The 22,310-nt window shown below is 46.3% G+C and overlaps 1 protein-coding gene across 1 annotated transcript in view; it reads left to right on the top strand.

Annotated features, from left to right (window-relative positions):
- The window catches only part of LOC147660770 (transient receptor potential cation channel subfamily M member 2-like), a 979,384-nt gene that overhangs the window by 562,369 nt on the left and 394,705 nt on the right, over positions 1–22,310 (top strand). The window contains exon 21 of the mRNA XM_086951478.1: positions 2,666–2,798. Coding sequence (XP_086807604.1) covers positions 2,666–2,798 — 133 coding nt within the window. The remainder of the gene's footprint in view (positions 1–2,665; positions 2,799–22,310) is intronic.

Raw genomic sequence — 22,310 nt, forward strand, 5'->3', positions numbered from 1 at the left:
AACATTTACAGCTCTTTTGTACGTTCTCTGACTGCAGTCACTTCAGACGTGCAGATAATGAATAGTAATTGTCTTACTCTTGTGTGTGTTCCTTGCATGTCCCTCTCTAAGTCCCTTCTTATCCCTCCCAAAACCACACCCATTTAATAGTAAGTATTTCTAATTTTCTACCCACTCCCCATGTCCTTCACACATTTACTACAACTATGTATTGCTGTGTCCCCCTTTCCAATTCATCAAGGTCATGCAGGAACAGCATGTCCTCCACTGCCAGGTTTCCCATAGGTAGGATGTTTTCATTTTCTATTTGTGTTCAACTTGACCTGCCCTTAAATATCAACATTTCCAATAAAGGGAATGTGGGGTAAAGTACTAGGGAGCTCCACACGGTAAGACTGAGCCTCAGTAAGTTTCTGACCCTCAATTGCTGTTGCAGATAGTGACTGCAAATACCCAAATATAGGATATAAATGCAAAGACATGGTCAGTGGAGCTGATACCTATGGTGATGTAATAAAAGTAGCTCAAAGACAATATTCACAGTTGACAAGAAACACTACCAAAGTTGTCAGCTTTGCCCACAAATGATAGGGATCAAACAGGATCATGCAGTGGGAGTAACAGGAAGCGTGTAGAACGAAATACACGGCCACAATAGACAAGGAGAAAACAAGCAGCAGTGTTCAACAGGAAATAACGATAAACAAAGGGCACAATTGGCATGAAGCAAATACCAACCCACACAAGGAAACTGGATGCTAAGACTGCAGCAACAGGAAGGTATCAAATTAGAAACTGTAACTATGGTAAATAAGAAGGCAGGCACTGGGGAAAAAGTCAATACAGAGGGAAGAAAAGTTCAGAGATCAATGATGCACTAAATAGTGCTGGCTCAGGAATTGAGGAAGCACTACTAAGCATGGGCGAATTTTGCGGATCTCGCGTTCGTGGATTTTGCAAACTCGCAATCCGCAAAATCCGCGAATTCTCGGGAATTTGCGGATTTTTTTTTTTATGTTCGCACGGGTTTCTGCAAGTTCGCGAGGGTTTTGTACAATTTCGCAAATTGCGAAATTGTACAAAACGCGTGCGAACTTGCAGCAACCCGTGCAAACACAATGATATGAAGAGAAAGAAGCTCCTGGTCACAGGAATAGCACGGGGATTGCGCTCATGAAAGTCAAGGATGCAAAGGCCTCTACCCAGCATCACAGCTGACTTTCCACGGTAGATTTGGGAAGAGGCACACCTGTCCAGCCTCGAAGACGCTCATGATTGTTTTTGGGCTAATGAATGAGTCACTGAATTTGAGCATCAACTAGTTCGAGCGACCATGTGTGTGTTACTATGCAATCGCCCCGAAGGGCGCAGGGGTCCCTTGAGTGAGCTGTCCATCATAGTGGGTGAATGGCGGGAAGACGGTGCAAACCGCGAGTGTGTGCGCGGGGCCAAACGTGCGGGGCTTCCATGCGAGTTCACATGCCTCTTGTGTGCATAAAAGGTCGGAGAAAGATCAGTTCAGCAGATGAAGAGAAAAAGCTCCACAGGAAGGGTCACTGGAAGGGCATTTGTAAATATTTTAGGATGGCGCCGGCAAGCTGCCAGCGCCATCCTAAAATACTTACTAAATTAGCTTCAACAGGAAGCTCTAATAGATAAAATAAAGCAGTTGCGAGCACCTGCTTTATTTTATCTATTAGAGCTTCTTGTTGAAGCTAACTTTGTAACTATTTTAGGATGGCGCTGGCAGCTTGCCGGCGCCATCCTAAAATAGTTGCAACAGGGCAGGCTTGAACTTTTGCCCCCGGAAAAATCCGCGGATTTGCGGATTTTTGGTAAATTCGCCGGAGTTCGCGTATTGCGAATTTACCGAAAATCCGCGAGCGAAACGGATTTTCGGCCCATGCTTGAAGCACTGCAGGCAGTGCAAGTTCAAGTAACCAAGATTAACTAAAGTTTAGGAACACAGGAAATAAGGGACAGTCAAACAGGAACACTGCTACCATGATCAGTCCTGAACTGGAGGATTCTGAGGCTTAAAAAACTTACTGTGACCACATGCCTTAAGGGAAAGCAGGCTAGCACCTACCAGCCACAGGTGTGCTAAATTCTTCCATCCATCCTTGGCCTGCAACCGTGGAGAGGAAGCAGTAGGGAATTCAGGGTTTTGTAGTTTTCAGCAAAAGCAGACTGGCTTCCACAAAAGCCAACATGGATCTGGAATAATTAGGAATTTCAGAAGTGTCCAGGAGGTTGGAAGTTAGTATATGGGAATAACAGAATATCTAGAAACTTATTTGAACACAGGAAAGTCCCACAAATAGGCCCACTGTTGGTGGGCATGAGTGCAGGAGAGAATTCTGACACCACCACTCTGTGATTCCGTATAACGGTCCTGTTGCCACTGCTACCTTACCACATGGGCCCATCCTAGAGTGCTGATGTCTAGGACCCTTCAAAGTATAAGGTGTAACGCCATTCCTATAACTTGATTTTTTTTTAGCTTCACATCATTGTGCTCCAATCAGCAGTCCACACCCCACTAGCAACATACCAGACGGGTTTGTAGCTGAGATGGGTCAATACTATTAGGAGGCTAATAGTAACGTGTACTCCGATATCTTTGCAATGGCACTGACCACTTTCCTTCTCTCCCTTCCTATAGATGCATCACAGTCTCACTTTATGCAGGAAGAGTCATCCTTGCTTTGGATTTCATCATATTCTGTGTCCGTCTCATGCATATATTCACTGTGAGCAAGGTCCTCGGGCCGAAGATCATGATGATGCAGAAGATGGTAAGAACAGATGTCCCTTTCAATATCTCTCCTCCTCATTATTCAAATTTACAGCCTCATCAAAAGTCCAAATTAACTATTGCATTGCACTGGTACTCACATTATGAAAAGTGTTGCAAATGTATTTACGTATTTATTTAATGGTTTTATATAGCACATATCACCAAAAGGTAGGAGACTCCTTTACACCGAAAGACAAGATCCAATTTGAAGTGGCACAGTGGGCAAAAAAAGTGACATGGAATGCTAACCCTACTGATTGGCATTGGTTAGACAAATATTCCTCCCATCACCTTTTTTATCTTTGATGTAAGAGCAAACCTAGACTGGTCCACTGCTCACTGTCCTACTCAAACCAAGATGCACCTGACTGAAGTGGCCCAATCAGAACAATATCAGTATTGGGTCACTTCTGTTCACATTCAGGGAGGACCTGGCTTGGCAGTTTGGGCTGGACTGTTCCTACTGGAGCAAGGTCAAGAATGATTTACAGAGGAGCTTTGCACGCATCCAAGATGGACGCGTGAGCACAGGGCTCCCGAGACCCTTTCCGCCTCCGGCATCTATCCTGTCACGTATCCTGATTTAGACGACGGGTTCTACTAGCTGATGCCCTGCTGACACAGTATCTCTTTTCAAAAATCGATTTGGCCGCCGGGAACCGGACTTACTACACTTCAAAACTTCGCGGCCTACATCGACGACTATTCACGGACTTGAGTCCCCGAGGTACCCAGGTGGCAATTGAACAACAACGGCCTGTGCGACTCGGCCACTGCCCCTGCGGTACTTTCGGTTTTGTTTTTGGTCATTGTCTACTTTGACTTGCTGCCTGTTGACGCTGCTGGCCTGTGTCTTGCTGCCGGCTCTAAGCTTGTCTTTCGCCTTCGTCCCCGGACTCTACAAGTCAGCTTTGAGGAGAGCCATTCTAACCAGGTCCCGAAAGGCCCGTCAGGGCTCACTGCTCAAAATGGCGGGCAGGGCGGAGAGCGAGAAGCGGGCCACAAAGGGCACGTACCGAGGGGGTATCGCCCAATCCAATACTATGGATCGCTTCACCTGCCCGAAAGGATCCCCTGGTGGTGTGGGCAAAGTTCTGGACGAGACTGGAGGTGGCTCTCCTGCGACGGAAGAATTGACATTAAGGGACGTCATGGGCGCCATTGCAAGTGTGAAGACATCTATGGGCCAGCAGTACGAGACACTGGCTTCTAAGATAGACACGGTGGCGATCGAAGTCAACCTCATCAGAACGGATCTCGCGAAGACCAATAAGCGGGTCAAGTCCCTGGACATCAAGACAGCAAGTCTCACTACTGATTTCTCGGATCTTCAGACTGAAGTTCGTAATCTCCGAACATCTAATGACTTGTTTGCCTATCGGCTGGATGATTTCGAGAGCCGGGCCAGGCGCAACAACGTCCGCATCATCTGTGTTCCAGAGAAATCCACGGAATTATCTACAGATCTCCTGGTGGAGGACCTAGTGTTGAATCACTTAACAACCAAGGGCCTCAGTAACTTTTTCACGGTGGAGCGTGCCCACAGAGTTCCCGGTGGAAAGCCTAAACTGGGTGCTGCCCCGAGGCCTATCATATGTAATGTAATTGCCCATTTATATCGCGCAACAATCGCTCCAAGGAGCATCTAGGCGCCCATGTATGGTCAACCGGTGTAATGTTGCCTTACTGCTTGACTTGACCAGATCCGGAATCACACTAGATCTCTGGCAATTGTGTCTTGAAGATTGAAAATCCAGGTTTTTAATTGTTTACGGAACTGTTTCCCTGTCCAATGCTCTCAGGTGTAAAGGGAGGTTATTCCACGCTTTTCCACCTAATACCGCCAGGGACTTGCCCCCTCTGGTTTTAAGTCTGAACCCTGGAACGGTCAGCAAATTGGCATTTGAGGATCGTAGGGCTCGAGTTGGACAATATCTCACAAATTGTTTCTTAGGTATAGTGGGCCTCAGTTGTGGACAGCTTGAAAGGTAATTATCAGCACTTTGAACAAAACCCTTTTTGTTATGGGTAGCCAGTGTAGTGTGTTAAGGGCCATGGTTGCTGATGATCTTCTCGGCCATTTTAAAACCAGCCTTGCTGCTGCATGTTGCACCATCTGGAGTTTATGGGTGACCACTTTATTGATGCCAGCATATAGGCTGGTACAATAATCAATATGTGATGTCACCAATGCAACCGTGACCGTTTTCCTTGCCTCAAAAGGCAACAAGTCAAAGAACTTCCACAGCCCCTTTATCACCCCAAAACATGTGCCTGCCACTTTTGACGCCTGTTGTTTGAAGGACAGTTCAGCGTCGAAGTGTACCCCAAGGTTGCGGGCCGAGATGGTAGTGTGAGGCAGTATTTCTGCCTTCTCTGGCCACCATAATCTGGGAATTAAATCATTTTTTGGGACTATTGGCATGATCTCAGTTTTGCCTGTGTTGCATTTGAGATGATTTCTCCGCATCCAGTCAAAAGTGGCCGTTAGGCAACATTTGAGTTTTTCCTCCCATACCTGGTTATCTTTATCCATTACCAGGATCAGTTGTGTATCATCGGCATATGCTATTACATCCATGCCAAATGACGATATCCACTTTATCAGGGGTGCGGTGTAGACATTAAACAATGTCGGACTCAGGCTGGAACCCTGAGGTACTCCCGTCGACAGTGGTTTCTCACTGTTTCTCATCATAGCCAGGATGTTTAATTTTCGGGACCGAGACGCTATTCTTCAAGCATCACGCACCAATGGTCCCACAAAATTTGAAAACCCATCAATCAGTTTCTATCCGGATTTTACACAGGCGGTGCAAAAACAACGCATGGGCTTCACGGGGGTGAAACGGCGACTCAGAGACATGGGACTGAAGTACGCCATGCTTTTCTCGGCCCGATTGAGGATTGAATATGTGGAACGTGCGCTCTTCTTTGACTGCCCTGAGGTTGTCAGTGACTGGCTCGATACTCTACCGGCACATCGAGATCGCCTGGAACAATTGAGGGGCGCTGAAGGTGGCCTGGAGGAACAGGAGTGAGTCCTCACCTCCATGCCAACTTTATAGACTTATAACAGTGGTTTGATGATTCTTATGTACATAAATTGGTTATTACCCGGGGGCGGGAGGAATCGGGACTTTTCCTCCTCTAGGGGTTTCTTATCTTTTTGTAGTCTAGTTTAATGGGGCGACAGGCACACTGCAAGTTGGGGTGGCTTTTTAGTCTAACGCAGGGGTGCAGGGTGGGGGGGGGTGTTTTGGGCTTTCCTTTGGGGGTGGTGGGGGGGGCTTTGTTTCTTTGTTTCTTTGTTTATTTCGAGGCTACGCTTTGCTGCATAATTCGTCTTTTGTGCCTGTTTCTTCGTGGGGGGGGCACTGCTCTCATTTCTGGGATGGAGGTAGGGGTTTGAAGGTGCTGTGCTGGAATGTCAATGGTCTGGGGGATAGGATAAAGCGGGGGATAGTTCTGCAATACTTGAAACGTCTTTCCCCAGATATAGTGTTATTGCAGGAAACTCATCTAATAGGGAACACATGCCATGCATTGAATAGAGGGGGCTATCGTCTGGCGGCAATTTTCGGATTTACTACTGGGTCGAGGGGGGCGGGCGTCCTCGTTAGGAGCTCCCTCCCCCTGGAGATAGACGACACTGTGCTGGATGGTAGAGGCTGATATGCGGCCATTACGGGCCGCTGGGAAAGGAAGACTATCTCCATACTCTCTGTATATGTCCCGCCAGGCCTACAGTCCACTACATTTTCTGATTTGGGAAGGGTGGTTTTGGGTTTCCCTGAGGGTATGTTGGTTGTGGGTGGTGACTTTAACTCGGTTGTCTGTGGTAGTGAGGCTCGTAGCCCCCCCAGGATACTCCCGAAATCACAAACATGGCTGGGCAACTTCCTGGATGCGCTGGGTCTAGTTGATTGCTGGAGGTAACTGCACCCCGGACAGGCACAATATACCTTTTATTCGGGAGCACATGGGAGTCTCTCGAGGCTTGATTATAGCCCAATACCGGCGGTGCAGGTGGTCTCTGTGAGGGAAATTTGACACCTTGCTAGGGGGATCTCGGACCACTCCCCGCTCTGGCTTACTATTGATGTACAGGTGGGAACTGCGGGCCGGGTTGCTCCGATTAACCCCTGGCACCTCCGTAATCCTAAAACTAGAGCCGAGGTCGTCAAATGCATGGATTATTACTTTGCTGAGAACGTGGGGTCGGTGTACTCCCTCATCTCACTATGGGAGGCTTATAAGACTGTGATTCGTGGTCAAACCTTGTCCTTGATTGCCAGTGCGAGGAAAAGCAAGAATGAGGAGGTGGTACGTTTGGAGAATGAAATTACTGCTTTGGAAGAAGAATTGGAATCTGGGGTTACACCTGAGGGGTTGCACGCTCTAGCCCTTAAACAGTCTGACTACAGGGCTCTGGTGACTGAGGCGGCCAAGGCAATGAGTCATGAGCAACAGGGGCGTCTGTATGATGATGGTGATAAAGCGGGAAAATTGATTGCTTGGTTGGATAAAAGAGAAAGATTGAATCTGGTGGTGCGTGTTGTTGAAAGAGCGGATGGGACGCCGGTTGTGGACCCGGTTGAGATAGTTGGGGTCAGTCAGTCAGTCAAGAAATCTTTATTCGATAAAATTAATATCATAAAAGAGATGGTACAATCATATTTATATAACACATTTCATTTTGATTTAACAGGATAAAATACAATACATTCATTATCATTATTAAAAATACAGTACCTATTTAAAAGAATTTCTAGCATTTAAAAATTTGTGCCTTTTTAAAAACTGTTAATACTGCAGCGTTACTACATTAGTATGATACTTTTCTTTTTACAGAAAAGCATTACTCAAAACAACTTTGGATCTGCGGTAAGCTGTTAATATTTTTTCTTATACGAATGGCTGCCGTCAGAAAACTAGCCACACAAAACATAATATAAGGGCTACTCAGTTGCATTAAGTATATTAAGGCGGGCCTAACCTGAATAAAGCCCGCCTTCTTCAGGAGTGGTAACAGATATTTCCGTCTACATGGGTCATAATGAGTGCAAAACATGACAAAATGAAGCGTATCCTGTAGTGAAAAACAATCACAAGAACAAGGATCCGCCTTGTCAGGTGCGCACCAAGTATGGAAGACTCCCAAAGAATAATGGATCAAATTTAGGCGGAATCTTGTCAGGAGGAATCTATGATGTCGGTTATTCACCACTGTTAAGTATGGTTCCGGGCCTGTGCAACTAACCAGCCCATAGTTTATTCTTACAAGAGGTTTTCTCAGCTCCGTCTCCTCCCGATCCAATGCAAAACGGTCCATTAGGACCTTTTTTGTTGGGAGAATGTCCTTTTTTGTTATTAATTCGGGAGAGTAAAACATGGCTGAGCGACCTAATTTTTGCAGACCCTTTTTAATATAGTAAAACCATTCAATTTTATCGGCCCTCTCTAAATGCAAGCAGTCCTTAATAATAGAGTGGTTTAAAGTTATTTTTTTGTTGAGCCAGATTTTTAGCCAATACAAGAGCAGTGCTATTTGGATATGGTCTGAAATATAGCCAATCCCCACTTCAGTGTGTGTTGTAAAAGTGGGGGTAGACTGAGGAACTGAAAGAAGACCCCTCAGGAATTTGTTTTCTACCAATTGGATTTTTTTAGGTGTGGTATAACCCCTTATCTGGCATCCCTAGGAGGCCACTGCCATACATTTTGCTTTGTAGACCTTAATGATAGCTTCGACCGGTCTACCCCCCCAATTTTTTGGCAAAGCCCATGAGGCCCGAAACACTTCTACTAAAAACCACGCTACGACTTGTGTGTTGTGGACCCCAGGTACCCTTTTCATCAAACAGAACCCCTAAATAGGGAAAGGAGGGGACCCTACATACCACTTCATTATTGCAATAAAAGCTTTTTTGTTCCCCTTATTTCTGCCCTTCCCTGCTATTAGGACCTGGGATTTTTTGGCATTGACCTTGAGATCAAGGTTACTCATAAAAGTGCCAAAGGCATTCAGCAGTTTTTGAAGACTCACCCCAGTACGAGCCATAAGTACGGCATCATCCGCTTATAGGAGAACAGGTATTACCTGTTCCCCTATACGCAGAATGTCCTGTGAGACCTCCCCCAGCTCAGCCCCTAGGGCATTAATGTAGAGGGTAAACAGGGGCGCCAAGATGCACCCCTGTCTTACCCCTCTTTCAATTCTGAATGGCCTAGTACATCACCCTTCCATACTCACTCTTATTTTTGCAGACAAGTTTGTATGCAAGTTCGCTAGAAAGTGCACTAAGGGAGGGTCAAGACCTAGCTCAAGGAGACCCATCCAAAGCTTCGACCTATTAACTAGGTCGAACGCTGAGGATAGGTCCATAAAACCCATGTATAAGTTGCCCTCCTTGGCCACAGTATACTTGCTGACTAATAAATGCAGATTTAGACATTGTTCAATGGTTCCTCTATTTGACCTAAAACCATATTGCAAGTTAGACAGGACCCCTTTCTCCTTCAACCAATCACTTAGTCTGTGCAGGACCACCCTTCCCAAGACCTTTACTGAAGAATCGATTAGTGAAATTGGTCTATAGCAAGAGGGATCCTGCCTAGAGCCTTTTTTATAGACCGGGTTGATAGTTGACGTTAGCCATGATTGTGGGATACTATCTTTACTAATAGAATTAAAAAGATTTACTAAAATTTTGGACCACAAACTAGGGGCAGCTTTGAATAGATCGGCTGGGACCCCGTCCGGTCCTGGCGCCTTGTTTTTAGACATTTCCTCGATGGCTCTTGCAACCTCAGCGGTTTCAAAAGTCAGCGGTGAAAAGGTGTTCTCAGGGAATTGGGCCTCAATGTTTTGACAATTGGGGGCAGGCTATAAATCTCCTCAAAATGTGCAATCCAGACCTTATCTGTGATGTTGCAGTCCATGGAGACATTGTCTGAGTTTGCAAAGAGGGGTTGATTGACTGTAGCCCAAAATTTACTGCTATCCCTCAAGACTTCAGGTGTCAACAGTTTATGCCATGCTTCATCCCTTAATTCCCGCTTTCTGTCATTCATCGCCAATTTATATGCCAGTCTGCATTTGGTTACTAAACCCTTGTCCCTGGGGGTAGCTTTAAGTGCTTTAAGTAGAGCAGCATGTGCGTCTGAACATTTTTTATCGAACCACCTCACCATGCCCAGTTTTACATTTCCCCTTGGCAGTTAGATGGTCTTTTACATACAAGCAGATGTCATTATAGGCATTGACAATATCAGTACAATTTGCCTCATTATTTAAACATATTGTTATCGCTGCCCTGGTTGATTCTAACAGGTCCGCTATAAAGGTGTCAGGTACCACTTTCGTCCATTTTATTCTTCTCCCCTGATCTTTAAGGGCAATATCACATTGTACTCTCAATTGTGAGTCCCTGAATGACAGGGGTTCTCCTGTTGCCAGCTCCATTAGCACAGGGTTGTGGTCGCTGAAGGTCGAGACCTCCACATTGTAAAGTAAAACAAAACGTAGCATATAAGATGTGACAAAAACATAATCGATGATTGTACCCCTGTCCTTCCCCTTAAAAGTGGGGTTCCTTATTTCTCCCAGCCCACAACTTGATTCGTAGAGATTCCAGTTAGCTAGGAACAATTCCAGACTCTCCCCCTCTTTAGTATGTTCAAAGTGTGATGGTGCAGAGAACTGTGGACCCTCGTAATCCTCACTCCCACACTGATTCATACAGGGGTGGATATTTAGGTCCCCCATAAACAGGATCTCGAAAGAATTTGACTTCTGACTATAGCTGTTGAGAAATTGATCTAACAGATCAAAGTTATTATCTGTTTCAGCAGTATTATAAAAATGTATAAATAATAACTTCAGTGCGTCAGACACAGTGAGTTCTACTGCTAAGCAGTTCTGGCTTCCTGTGTCCAGCTGTTTAAAAAAGCCTTTAAGGTCCAATGAAAAAAGTAACAGTAATCCACCCTTGGCTCTACCTGCATTGCCTTTCCTCGCAGGAGTGGAAAAATGGCAAAAACCATCCATTGAGCAGGAATTATCAGGGTCCCAGGTTTCCTGTAGGGATATGATATCAAAACCTGAAATGTATTCCCTCCATATCTGATCGCCCCGTTTTGGTTTTTAAGCCAGCAATGTTCCAGCTTATCATCCTGCATGTGGAATGCCTTGTCGCGGGGTCACTCAGCAATGTGCCAGAGTTATCTAGTCAATCCGTTTCTGGGAGGTTCGATAGTGGAGCAAAACGGTTAGTCAAGAGACAACCCAAGGGGTTAGATGTCTCCATACTGGAGATACCCTCCTTCAATAGTGTTCTTTCACTTGGGTCGTGATGGATGTTCAATGGGATATGTGTGTTTGATGTTTTTGTCCCTCTCTCTGGGCGGACCATGATTGGTTGAGGCCTTCTAGGTCTATGATGGGGAGGTGGATAAAAATATCCAAGGGGGAGTGGTCGGATACCCGGGTGTAATAAGTCAGACCCATCCCAGAAGAGCCGATCCGCTACAGAGCATGTCTTAAAATTAATCACTACACAATCTCCCTTTGTCATTTTCTCCCTAGGACCAACCCAGCCCACTCTTCTTGCTGTGATTATCTCAGAAGCAATGTCCTCCTCCCCACTGCAATATTGTTGGCACCATTTTTTAGTTCTTTCCAACAGGTCCCTTGGTGTCTCTCTCGTATTGATTTGCAAAGGCCGGACACCCACTATAACTGCTACTAATGGGGCGGCTTGTGGTGGGAGGTGTAACTTAGTGTTACACTGTATAAACCCTGTATGCACCTTTTTATCCACACTAAGTGTGGATCCATCTTTGGTGGCAATCGTGTCAGGTGGATTTGCCCCTATTGGCCTTTCACATGCGGTCCCCTCCAACACCCTTGTGCCTGATGTTGAACAATGGTTTTTGCTCATAGCATCGTTGGCAGTGGCTACAGTAGGGCCCCCCTCAGGGAGAGGTAATACAGCTAAGTTATGTTTTAGAAGGTCCCGCTGTTCCTGCATAAAAGAATCAATAAGATTACATTTCTTTAACAAGCCAGCCACACATGTGTTAAGGACGTCAACAATATCCTTGGCTAGGTCAGTGAGTATTGGTTCCATGTGGAGATTTATAAGTCCTTCAATTATTTTGCTTAGTCTACCAAATCCTCCTCCATTGTCTCTGTAATGTTAGTTAAGTGTTTATTTTTTTTTTTACACTTTTTAGAGGATTTGGGCCCATAAGCTTGTTTGGTAGGTGGGGCCTCTGTTGACTGTGCCAATGAAATGCCCTGCCCCCTTCCAGACATCCCTGTGTTAGAGTTTACTCCTATGTCATCTTCTGGGATGGAAACGGTGGGGATATCGGGCTGTGTATCTAATGTTATAGGCGCACTTTCTTGTGTATCTTCTATTGAAACAGGTACTTGCTGCTGTGAGGAGGTTGGTGTAAATCCAAGCTCTTTTTCTGCTTGAGCGATCTCTTTAGTAATAACTCCAACAGCTGAAGTCAAATAGGAAATATTAGTGTCTGCCTTGCATGGAATTTTGGCCTTCTGTGATTGTGTGGACCCATGGCACAAGTTTTTGCGCTTACCCATTTCTGCGTCTTAGGGGGGAAGCCCGTCCTGTCCCCTATCCACGAACGGCCACAGGCGGCCCGCCCTCTGCCCGGGCTCCGCCCGCGCACGTCCCGCGACGCGGGAGGAAGGGCTCGCTGATGTGCGCCTCCCGGCGGAAGCGGAAGCCCCAGCTGACAGGCGTCGTCCCCGCGAAGCAGGGGATGCTGGGGATTGTGGTTTCACCTGCCCTGCCCTTCTCGGCGGCCGCGAGTGGTCAGCGGCGGCGGGGGCTAGCAGGGATAACTGGAGGCCATGAAATGCAAATAGTTGGGGTCTTTGCCCAGCACTTTCAGAAGGTTTACGCGCCGGTCTCAGACAGACCGGATTAGGACTCGCATTTGCTACTTAGAGATGTCGCGCTGCCTAGCCTGTCGGAGTCGGACAAGGAGCTTATGGAGGCGGAATTTTCCACCGATGAGATAGCGCTCGCTATTCGCTCACTTCACTCGGGGAAGGCCTCCGGCCCGAATGGTATCCCGATCGAGCTGTACAAGTTGTGTCCTGACAAAGTGGCGCCGCATCTTCGCCAAATGTTTTTAGAATCTCGAGATCTCTGATCCCTTCCCAGGGATTGTTGTCATCCATAAAGACGGGAAGCCCAGTGATCAATGTTTATCGTACAGGCCGATTTCGCTTTTGAATGCCGAGCCGAAGATCTTGGCAAAACTTTTGGCAAATCGGCTGATAAAGGTGATCTGTGATTTGATACACCCAGATCAGTCTGGGTTCATTCCCCATCGAAATACAGCGCTCAACCTTCGCCGTCTTCATGGCGTATTGGCAAGGGCGGGGTCGCTTCGTGAGTCGGCCATATTGGTTTCTTTAGATGCCTCGATGGCCTTCAACACGGTGGAATGGCTGTATTTGTGGGCGGCCCTTGCAAAATTTGGTTTGGGTCCCAATTTCATCGGGTGGATTAGACTCCTGTATGAGCAACCTCTAGCCCAAGTGGTGGTCAATGGTAGGGCCTCGGAACCTTTTGTTCTCGAAGAGGCACGCGGCAGGGCTGCCCTTTGTCACCACTGCTCTTCGCGCTTGCGCTTGAGCCCCTTGCCGCGTGGCTTCGGTGGGAACCATCGCTCAAAGGCATTAGGTGGTCCCCTGACTTTGAGGATCGTATATCGTTGTATGCGGACGATATTTTGCTGTACCTAACTTCCCCTCGTAAATCATTAGGAGTATTCGACGTTTTGCGTTCCTTCGGGAGGAATTCTGGCTTGGTCATTAATTGGGCCAAGTCCTGTATTTACTCGCTTACTGGAGAATTGCCTCTCCTGCCCCGCGTCGGTCCGATACCGATTTCGCACGTCGGTTTTAAGTATTTGGGGATTTATACATCATTGGACTCCGCAGCACGATATGAGAGGAATTTGCTTCCTCCGCTTATCCGGCTCAGATCGGACGTCACGGCGTGGTGTGGTTTGCCGCTGTCCCCGGTGGGGAGAGCGGCCCTCTTTAAGATGTCTCTTCCCCGATTCTTGTACGCCATCCAAAACACGCTTGATTTGGTGCCTGCCAGTTATTTCCGAGAGATTGAGGGCCTCCAGTGGAAGCTTGTGTGGGGCAGGCGACCTCGCATTGCACTGGCGAAATTGACTTTGCCCTGGTACGATGGAGGCATAGCGTTGCCCGATATCAAACGATACTATTGGGCATCCCAATTGAGTGCAGTCAACCACGCAATGTACGGTCCCGTCCCGAATCCTGCTTTCGAAATGGATAGATGGCAGCTACTGGGAGGCGACTATAATAGGGCGCTCTACTCTAGATCGGCTAGGAAGAATCTGACTGGCCCACCGGGGTTGCGGTACGGGTGTGGGGTAGTGCAACCGCTGGTACGGGGTGGTCGGACAAGCTGACTAGAGCTACCCCGCTTTATGCGGCAGAGAGACTGGGTAGTCTCTGGACGACTAAGGGATTCGACAAATGGGACCTCATCGGCATCCGTAAGGTCGGAGATCTCTGGGTCAAGAACAGAATTAAAACTTTCGATGAACTCAAACGGGAATATGCATTGAGTGATAGGGAGCACTTCTGTTATATCCAGATCCGCCATGCGCTTGAGTCGGTCTTTCCAGCCGGAACCACTATTCCAGAGTCCTCTCCCCTGGAAGATCGAGTGCTTGACGGGTACGTCCCCGATAGTACTATTTCTCTCATTTATAAAAAACTTATCAATGACCGCTCGGATCTACTTGTACAGCTTTGTGGGGCTTGGACCGGCGATGAACTTGAGTTGGATGATGAAGACTGTCAGGCCGCAATATCTTCCCCCCCAGGAGGTCGCGATTCCGGCGCGTCTCCGGCTGGTGCAACTGAAGATTTTACACCGTGTCTGTCACGGGTCCACGCCTGATGTCTATGGGTTATTCTGTGGATGGGTTGTGTAGGCGCGGCTGCGGTATGCTTGCTGCCTTTCTTCATATTTTATGGGACTGTCCGGATGTTGTGCTGTTTTGGAACCGTGTGCATGCTGTTATAGAAGAGGTGACGGGTGTTTCGCTATTGCCAGAGGCTAGACGCTGTTTGTTGAACGTCTGTGAGCCGAATGACTATAGCGTTGCTCAGACTCAATGGGCCACCCTCGGCAACATGATAACGAAAAGGGACATAGCCCAACTGTGGGGGTCTCAAAGGGCACCTCTAGTCTCAACTTGGAAAGAAAACATGGACTGGTGCATGTTTGGAGAAAAAATTGTGTATGTTGCCCGTGGCAGGCCCAAGAAGTGGGGGAGGATATGGAGCCAATGGAACTCGTATCGTGGTGAGATTTGCACCACCCCTTTTGTAGAAGTCTCAAACATTCCTCTGTCCCCGTGACCGTGCATTCCATGGCATCTACTTACTATTGTATACGAATTGCTTGCCTACTCTCGGCCCCCTTCCCTCCCCGAGATCCTCCATCCTTTATCAAATACGCTCCTTTAACTAGGTCTCTCCCCCTGCTGCCTGGACAGCCACTCACTGTATAGTCTATTGCCTTGGAATTTTTGTTTGTGTTTGTTTTATAAAATATAAAATGTGAAACCTTTCATTCGTCCTCCTATCACCACAGGATTTCTACATTGCCATGCGATATCGCTGCCGGACCCACGGGTTGTCGGCTGATGAGCTGTGTAACATTGCAAATTTGGTAGTTATTGCTACTGGCCGGCCTCTGTGGTTGTAGGTCAGTAACTGTACTACTTTTCTTGTAATAAAGGTTTTTAAAAAAAAAAGAATGATTTACATATGGCTGGGTACAAAGTGTGGAGGCATTGTGAGCAAAAACCAATGGACTGGAAGGTTACCCGAGCATTTGCCAGTGGTTAAATGTATTGCAAGCATTCCTTCCATTGCCTTTTGTGTGATTAATAGAAAGGTAAAAGGGTATCTGAGCGATTTACATGAGGAATCATAGCATTACAAGTTACAAATTACATCAGTTACCAGAGCATAGTAAAACATAAGCAAAACAACAATGTTACAGTAATTCGTCGAAGAGAGGGGGAGGAAGGGGACAGGGCGGGGAAACTGAGAGAACAGTGCCCAATGTCTGGTTGGATAGGGGACAGCCGAGGTGGTGAGCCAGGGCGCATCTCCTCTATAGCTGTCTAGCAGCTCCACCGGGCATCAGCCATGTTGCTCAGGTCTCGGAGGTCAGGGAAAAACAAGGTTACAATAGTTAGTCGCATAGTCAAACACAGAAGAAACAAGTCCCCAATAGAGGAATAGAGGGAAGGGGGTGCGGTAGCAACAGGGGCTAAGAAGCAGTACAGCTCTGGCAGATCGGCAGTGGTAGAGAAATACCTTGTGGGGACCCAGGAAGTAAGAGTAAATGGGCCCATAGCTCAGATGGGGTCACATAGTCATGAAGTCTAGTGTCAAGATTAAGAGTTGGGTCATCAAGGCAATAGGGGGTACCGTGCAGCATCACGTTCAATGCCTCTGTCTGTGGTATCTGTAGTCCAGAGCGAACCATCCATGCAATTGGGAGGTGTTTAGCAGGCTTATCGGGTCAGAAGTGCGTGGATGCTGAGTGTACAGTCACAAATGATGTGGAATGTCAGGTTTCCACTAGGCTGGCGACATTTTTTATGCAGGGAGATCAGTCAATGAAGATGCTCGCTATTGTACCCAGATAACAAATGGGCAGCTGGCACATGAAGAGTTAAGGATATGGTACGAGTGAGTTAAAGTGTTAACTCCCCTACACTGGTAATAAGCAAGCGCTACTAGCGGGGTCGCCATTTTAGGGTAAGCCAGTGTTTAGGGGTCGATCTCCCTGCCAATCATATTGGGCTATTGCAGGTAGGAAATAAAAGGGTACAGTGAATAGAAAATTGAGTCATTGAGAGGCCCTCTTTTTAGGGGAGCAGCCACTCGGGAAGGCACCTCTTAACAAGCAGTAGAGCGGTGAGCCAGCTCCCGACCCGTGTCTGTCCCAAGGAGCCGTCTTCTTGGAGTCAGGCAGCCGGATCGCCCGTTCCTCAGGTGCGATCCTTCCTTTAAAAGAACAAGGCAGTAAATATTGCAGTGCTCTAGCGGTGCGGGTTGGAGTCTCTCACCAGACAGAGAGGAGAGCCGGCTCTCGACCAGTGTCTCCGTCCCGAGGAGCTGCCCTATTTGAGTCAGGCAGCTGGTATCCCCATTACTCAATCTTGCCACCTCTTGGTCGGGTGCTCTGAAAACCTGGTGAGCAGTATAAGCTTTCCACTTTCCCAGAACGAAGGTGCGGCAGGGGTTTTCACGCCTCTGTGCGCCCAGAGGACTCTGGGGAGGGTTCTCCTCAGCAAAATGGCTGTCCTCCTTTCGTCGCCCTCGTCATTCTGGGGGCTTAGTCCGCTCCGGCTACTGCAGTTACGGCCTGTAACAGTTCCTTCTCTCCGACATTGGACCTCGGACGGCCCAGGAAGCCTCTGTGATGGTTGTAGTTGACCCGCAGGGTTAGGTAGCCCTCGGAGATAATTGCAGATGACCTGAGCTGGCTACTACAGTGTCGGCCTTACTAGCTGGTCTAAACTGGGAAAGTCTTAAGCCCGGTTTCCTCCATGAACTGGGAGTATGCAAGCGGGGATATTCGCGCAATGAGGACCACCGAACAGCAGGACCTCAGGTGAGAAAGAGGATCTTGGGAGGATGGTAGAGATCTGGGGGAAATCACCAAAAGGGCGATGCCTGGTCGGGAGCTCCCGGCCGGAGCTCCTCACCAGTCGGCCATCTTGGTAATCTGCCACGTCAATCCGCTTTCTGCTGCAACTGTTGACGTGAAAGTTATGTTATGGGAACTTTGTAAAGCGCACGTATACAAACAGGTCTCTTGGCACTAAGTTTAGAACCACCAGAGAAGTTGTGTATAGCAGTAGGCTTAAGTGAAAAGCCAGGTTTAAGAACATTTTCTGAAACGCATATAATCAGTTTTGTCGAATCTCAATCGGCTTGGAGTTCCAAATTTAGGGGCCCAACACAGAGAAGTGCGAACCGGCCATTCTTCTTTTTTTTTTTTTTTTATTTGTCCTCCTCGAGCAAACTTTTAGGCGTTGGAGTCAGGGGCCCCTTGACCCATCTGGTCCCATTAAGGCGGATCTCCTGGGTTATTGCGCAATATGCAAGGTGATTGACCATTGCCTTATCCATCGGGACCCCTTTTTTGTCCGCTTCCAGGTGAAAGATTGGAATTTGGGGGAGCTAGTCACTACGACTACTCAATTCAAGACCCAGCTTGAAATCTTTATTGCCATTGCCTTAATCATTGGACATTATGTTTGTTTATAGTGTTCCCAAATATTCCAGAAACTAGATCTTACTCGTTTTACCTTTTTTATCCAGCTTATACACTCTTTGTATAGAGGCCATCCATTCTCTGTGTTGGTGGTACATCTTTCACCCATTTGATTCATATTTCTCTCTGGCTAGCAATATGAATAAAAAGAGAATATTCTCCTGATCTTTACTCATTTCAGGATAGTTAGGGTTATGTTGATTAATCCCAAAAATAACTGTTTCCAAGCTTACGTCTGTGGGCTGTTCCAGCAACTTAGATAGGGTCCTACCAGTCTGTCTCCAGATTTCCTTCAACTGTGCATAATGCCGGAACATGTGGAGGTCATCTGCTTTTTCCTACCCACATTTGAGGCAACATTTTACCTTATTACTGTTAATTTTGGTCAGCCTTTTGGTGTCCAGTATGATCTATGAGTAGTAAACACAAGGTTTTTCCTCATAGGTGCGGATTTTACTACCCGCCAACAAATTTCCATTGATGAAGAATATCTCACTCTGGGCTTTGTATTAGTCCTCGCCAGCTTGTATAAGAGCCCAGTAACAGAATGATATTTCCTTTTTGAAAGTCTCTATACTTAGTAGCTTTTGCTCAATTTTATCATCCCCAGTTAGATCTTCCTTTTGGTGTCTCAACCAACTACTGAGTTGGTAATATTTGAATCTTGTTAGTGTACCCTGGGTTTTTTTGTTAAGGGACTCCCAGTCTGTGATAATGTTGTGATCTATTAGCTGTCCCCAATTATTGATGTTTCCTTCCCTCGGGGGAATCACTAACTTGTCCTTCAGACATTACGGTGTTCCTAAGAGTCCCATATTGGTGCAAACTTGCTGTAGTATGGGATTTTAAAGATTATTCTAATTCCATGCCAGGTTTTTCGGCTGACCTTAGTCTTTCATTTAATTTTCTTGAAATATTTGGGATGACCAAATTTGTAAAGAAAGTAATTTCCTGCTGAGTCGACCAAGGCTTTCATATATACCGGCCATGATTCCCAGCTCACCTGTAGCTTCCTGATATTTTTAGATTGGAAAGCTCTGCAATATTCAAGGATGTCAGGACTTGTAATTCCTCCCTGAGCCTTACTCCTTCTTAGTTTCTTCAACCCAATCCTTACTCCCTTAGCAGCCCAAATAAAGCTGCTTAACTCCCCCTGTAGTTTTTTTTATCTGCTCTATCTTGAAGTCTAATGGAATAAAGCTAAACAGATGCATAAACTTCGGTAATATATTCATTTTAATTATGTTCGATCTCCCCTGAAAAGACAGCTGTAGGCCTCCCCAAGCTATAAGAAGTAAGCATGGGTGTAAAATCCGTTCCGCTCACGGATTTTCGGTAAATTCACAATCCGCGAACTCTCGCGAATTTGCCGAAAATTCGCACGCGGCGGATTTTTTTGCTTGGTGATACAATATTGCGGCGTGCGGCGTTCACTTACCGTCATTCAGCGTTTGCTGACTTGTTTTTCTCTATTTTGCGAGTGCTGCGCCATTTTGGATCTTGCCGCGGGAGTTTGGCGACCGCGATTACGTCATCGCGACTTGCCACCTTGCACAGCGAGAGTTTGTCAACGCGAGTTCGCGGGAGTTTGCAATTGCGAACATGTAGATGCGGCGGGCGGCAACAATCTCGCACTCGCAAAATTACAAAATTTCCTATTCTGCACAAGAAATCCACCAGCAAGCAGCATAAACCTTCTGAAAATGATGATTTTTATCAGAATAACTCCTCAGGTTGACATTTGCCTGCACTTTTTTTTTGCAAGGAGTCCATTTTGGGGGGGGGGGGGAAGGAAGTGCCCCACAGTCTCCAACTTACTGTTCCTGTCCAGCAGGCTTCTCCCAGTGCTTTCTTCATGTGCTAGTCACTTTCATTTGGATTCTTGACCTGGAAGGATTATTTTTTGTGGATGCTGCTGGATATTTGGATTTGAGGCCTTTTTGACTTTCTTTGGATCACTTTTGGATAAGAAATCAACTTTGTTTGGGGCATTACAGTTGCTGTTCTGCAGAAAAACGAGTTTTGCAAAACTGAAAGCACTCAGCAGGTGCAAAAGTCCAACTTATCATTATTAACCATTCCCTGTAGTGCTTCCTGAGGGGCCCCTCCAGAGTTCAGATGCCTACTTGCAACTATTCTAAGACCCTGCTCTGACCCTCACAGCAGGCTCATAGAATAGCTACAAGTAGGCCACAAAGGTCCTGGGAAAAAAAATGCACTGTAACAGAAAGCAAATTACAGATAAGGAAGCAGGTGCCAGACTGGAAGTTTAAATTCAGTGACACATTAATAAATCAACCCCAAATTAATTCATGTCAGTTGAAGCAGGGCAGGTGTGCTTGCTTCCCCCCCCCCCCATAATCTACAGTGATGTACCAGAGGGTGGCATGGGTGAACCAGAGGGTGGCAGTGGTGAAACAGAGGGTGCTGTGAACCTGTGATGATGAACCAGACGTAGAAACAACATAGTCGTGACCGTTTCGAGCCGACAAGTAAGTTCGCAATTGCGAACTGGTACAAAACTCTCGCGAACTGGCAGAAACCCTTGCGAACACAAAAAAAACAAAAAATCCGCAAATTCGCGAGAGTTCGCGGATTGCGAATTCGTGAATATGCAAATTTGCGAACACCAGATTCGCAAAATTCGCCCATGCTTAATAAGAAGCTTCCTTACCTCTTTATGAATTTTATCAAATGTCATACTGGCTATTCCTTCTATATCCTTTGAGGTCAATACACTGATATTTTTTTTTCTGTTTCACCATTGGGTTTCCAGAGTTAGTATTCCACTCAAGGATTTCAGATTTAATTTGATTCACCAGATGTTCTGAAACTTTCCTGACCTGGTCTGTATTAGGTTCTGGGGAGGGAGACCATTGGATTACTGGTGAATACCATCAAATCATCCGCATATAATTCTACTTTTTTCCCCAACTTTTGTGTTTAAATGGTAGTATCCCCTCTTCCTCCCTTAAGAGACACGCTAAGGGCTCTATATAAAAATGTAAAAGCAATGGAGAAAGAGGGCACCCTTGTCTTGTGCCTCGATTTATCTTTATTTTATCAGTAAGACCATCATTTTCTAGGACCTAGGCTGAGGGGTGGTTATAGATCTGTTTTAGTGCATCTTTAAAATTATCCCGGAGGTTAAATTTAGCAACGGTTGCGTTTAAAAAGGGCCAGCTAACCCTGTCGAACGCTTTTGCGGCGTTGAACGTTAGAATTGCTAAAGGTGCGGGCTGGTTAATGGCGACTCCTATAGCACTTATGAGTTCATGGGTTAGTTCATACATTTATCTACCTTTAATGAACCCCTTTTGGTTTGGATGAATCAAAGACCCTGCCACTCCTCCTAATCCTTTGGCCAATATTTGTGTATATATTTTATAGTATGTGTTTAAAAGTGAGATAGGTCTATAAGACTCACACTTGGATGGATCCTTCCCTGGTTTTAATAATATGCTAACTATTGCGTCATTCCAGGAGTCTGGGAGATCTTTTTTCCCCAAGAAGATATAATTCAGGAGTTCCATTAAAGGTGTGGCTAGTGCTTCTCTTAAGGTTACATAGAGTTTGTTTGGGATAGCGACTGGACCAGCTGCCTTTCCTTTTTTCAAAATGTTTATGGCTGCAATGACTTTTTCCCTTGAAATTTCCTGATTTAGGACTGTTTGTTCTAGAGACGTGGCGGGAGTTGTTGCCTTATCTAGAAAACTTTGAATCTGTTCTGCTGTAGTCGAGGTCTCTTCCGTATAAAGATTTTCAAAGAATTTTGCAAATTCTTGCCTGACCTCAGTATCCTCTCAGCTACATTCAAGCTTCCCTTCCTTTTGTATTTTTGCAACCCTGTTACGTGTTGATTCTGTCTTTGTCTTCCAGGCCAAAAATTTCCCACATCCTTCCCCATATTCATAGTGCGATAATTTGCTAGCCTCCCATCTGTCCCTAACAATTGCTTCAAGAAAGTATGCCAGGGCTTCTCTTTTCATTTTCCTCCTATTTCCAGTTTTTCCTGCATAGTTTTTGTGTTTATGGACTCTACTTCCAAGGCTGCTAAATCTTTTTCTATTTGATATAGGTCCTTTTCTCCTTATTTTTGTAACCCACAATATTAG

The sequence above is a fragment of the Lissotriton vulgaris genome, unplaced genomic scaffold (assembly GCF_964263255.1).
Source record: "Lissotriton vulgaris unplaced genomic scaffold, aLisVul1.2 SCAFFOLD_262, whole genome shotgun sequence".
Classification (NCBI taxonomy): domain Eukaryota; kingdom Metazoa; phylum Chordata; class Amphibia; order Caudata; family Salamandridae; genus Lissotriton; species Lissotriton vulgaris.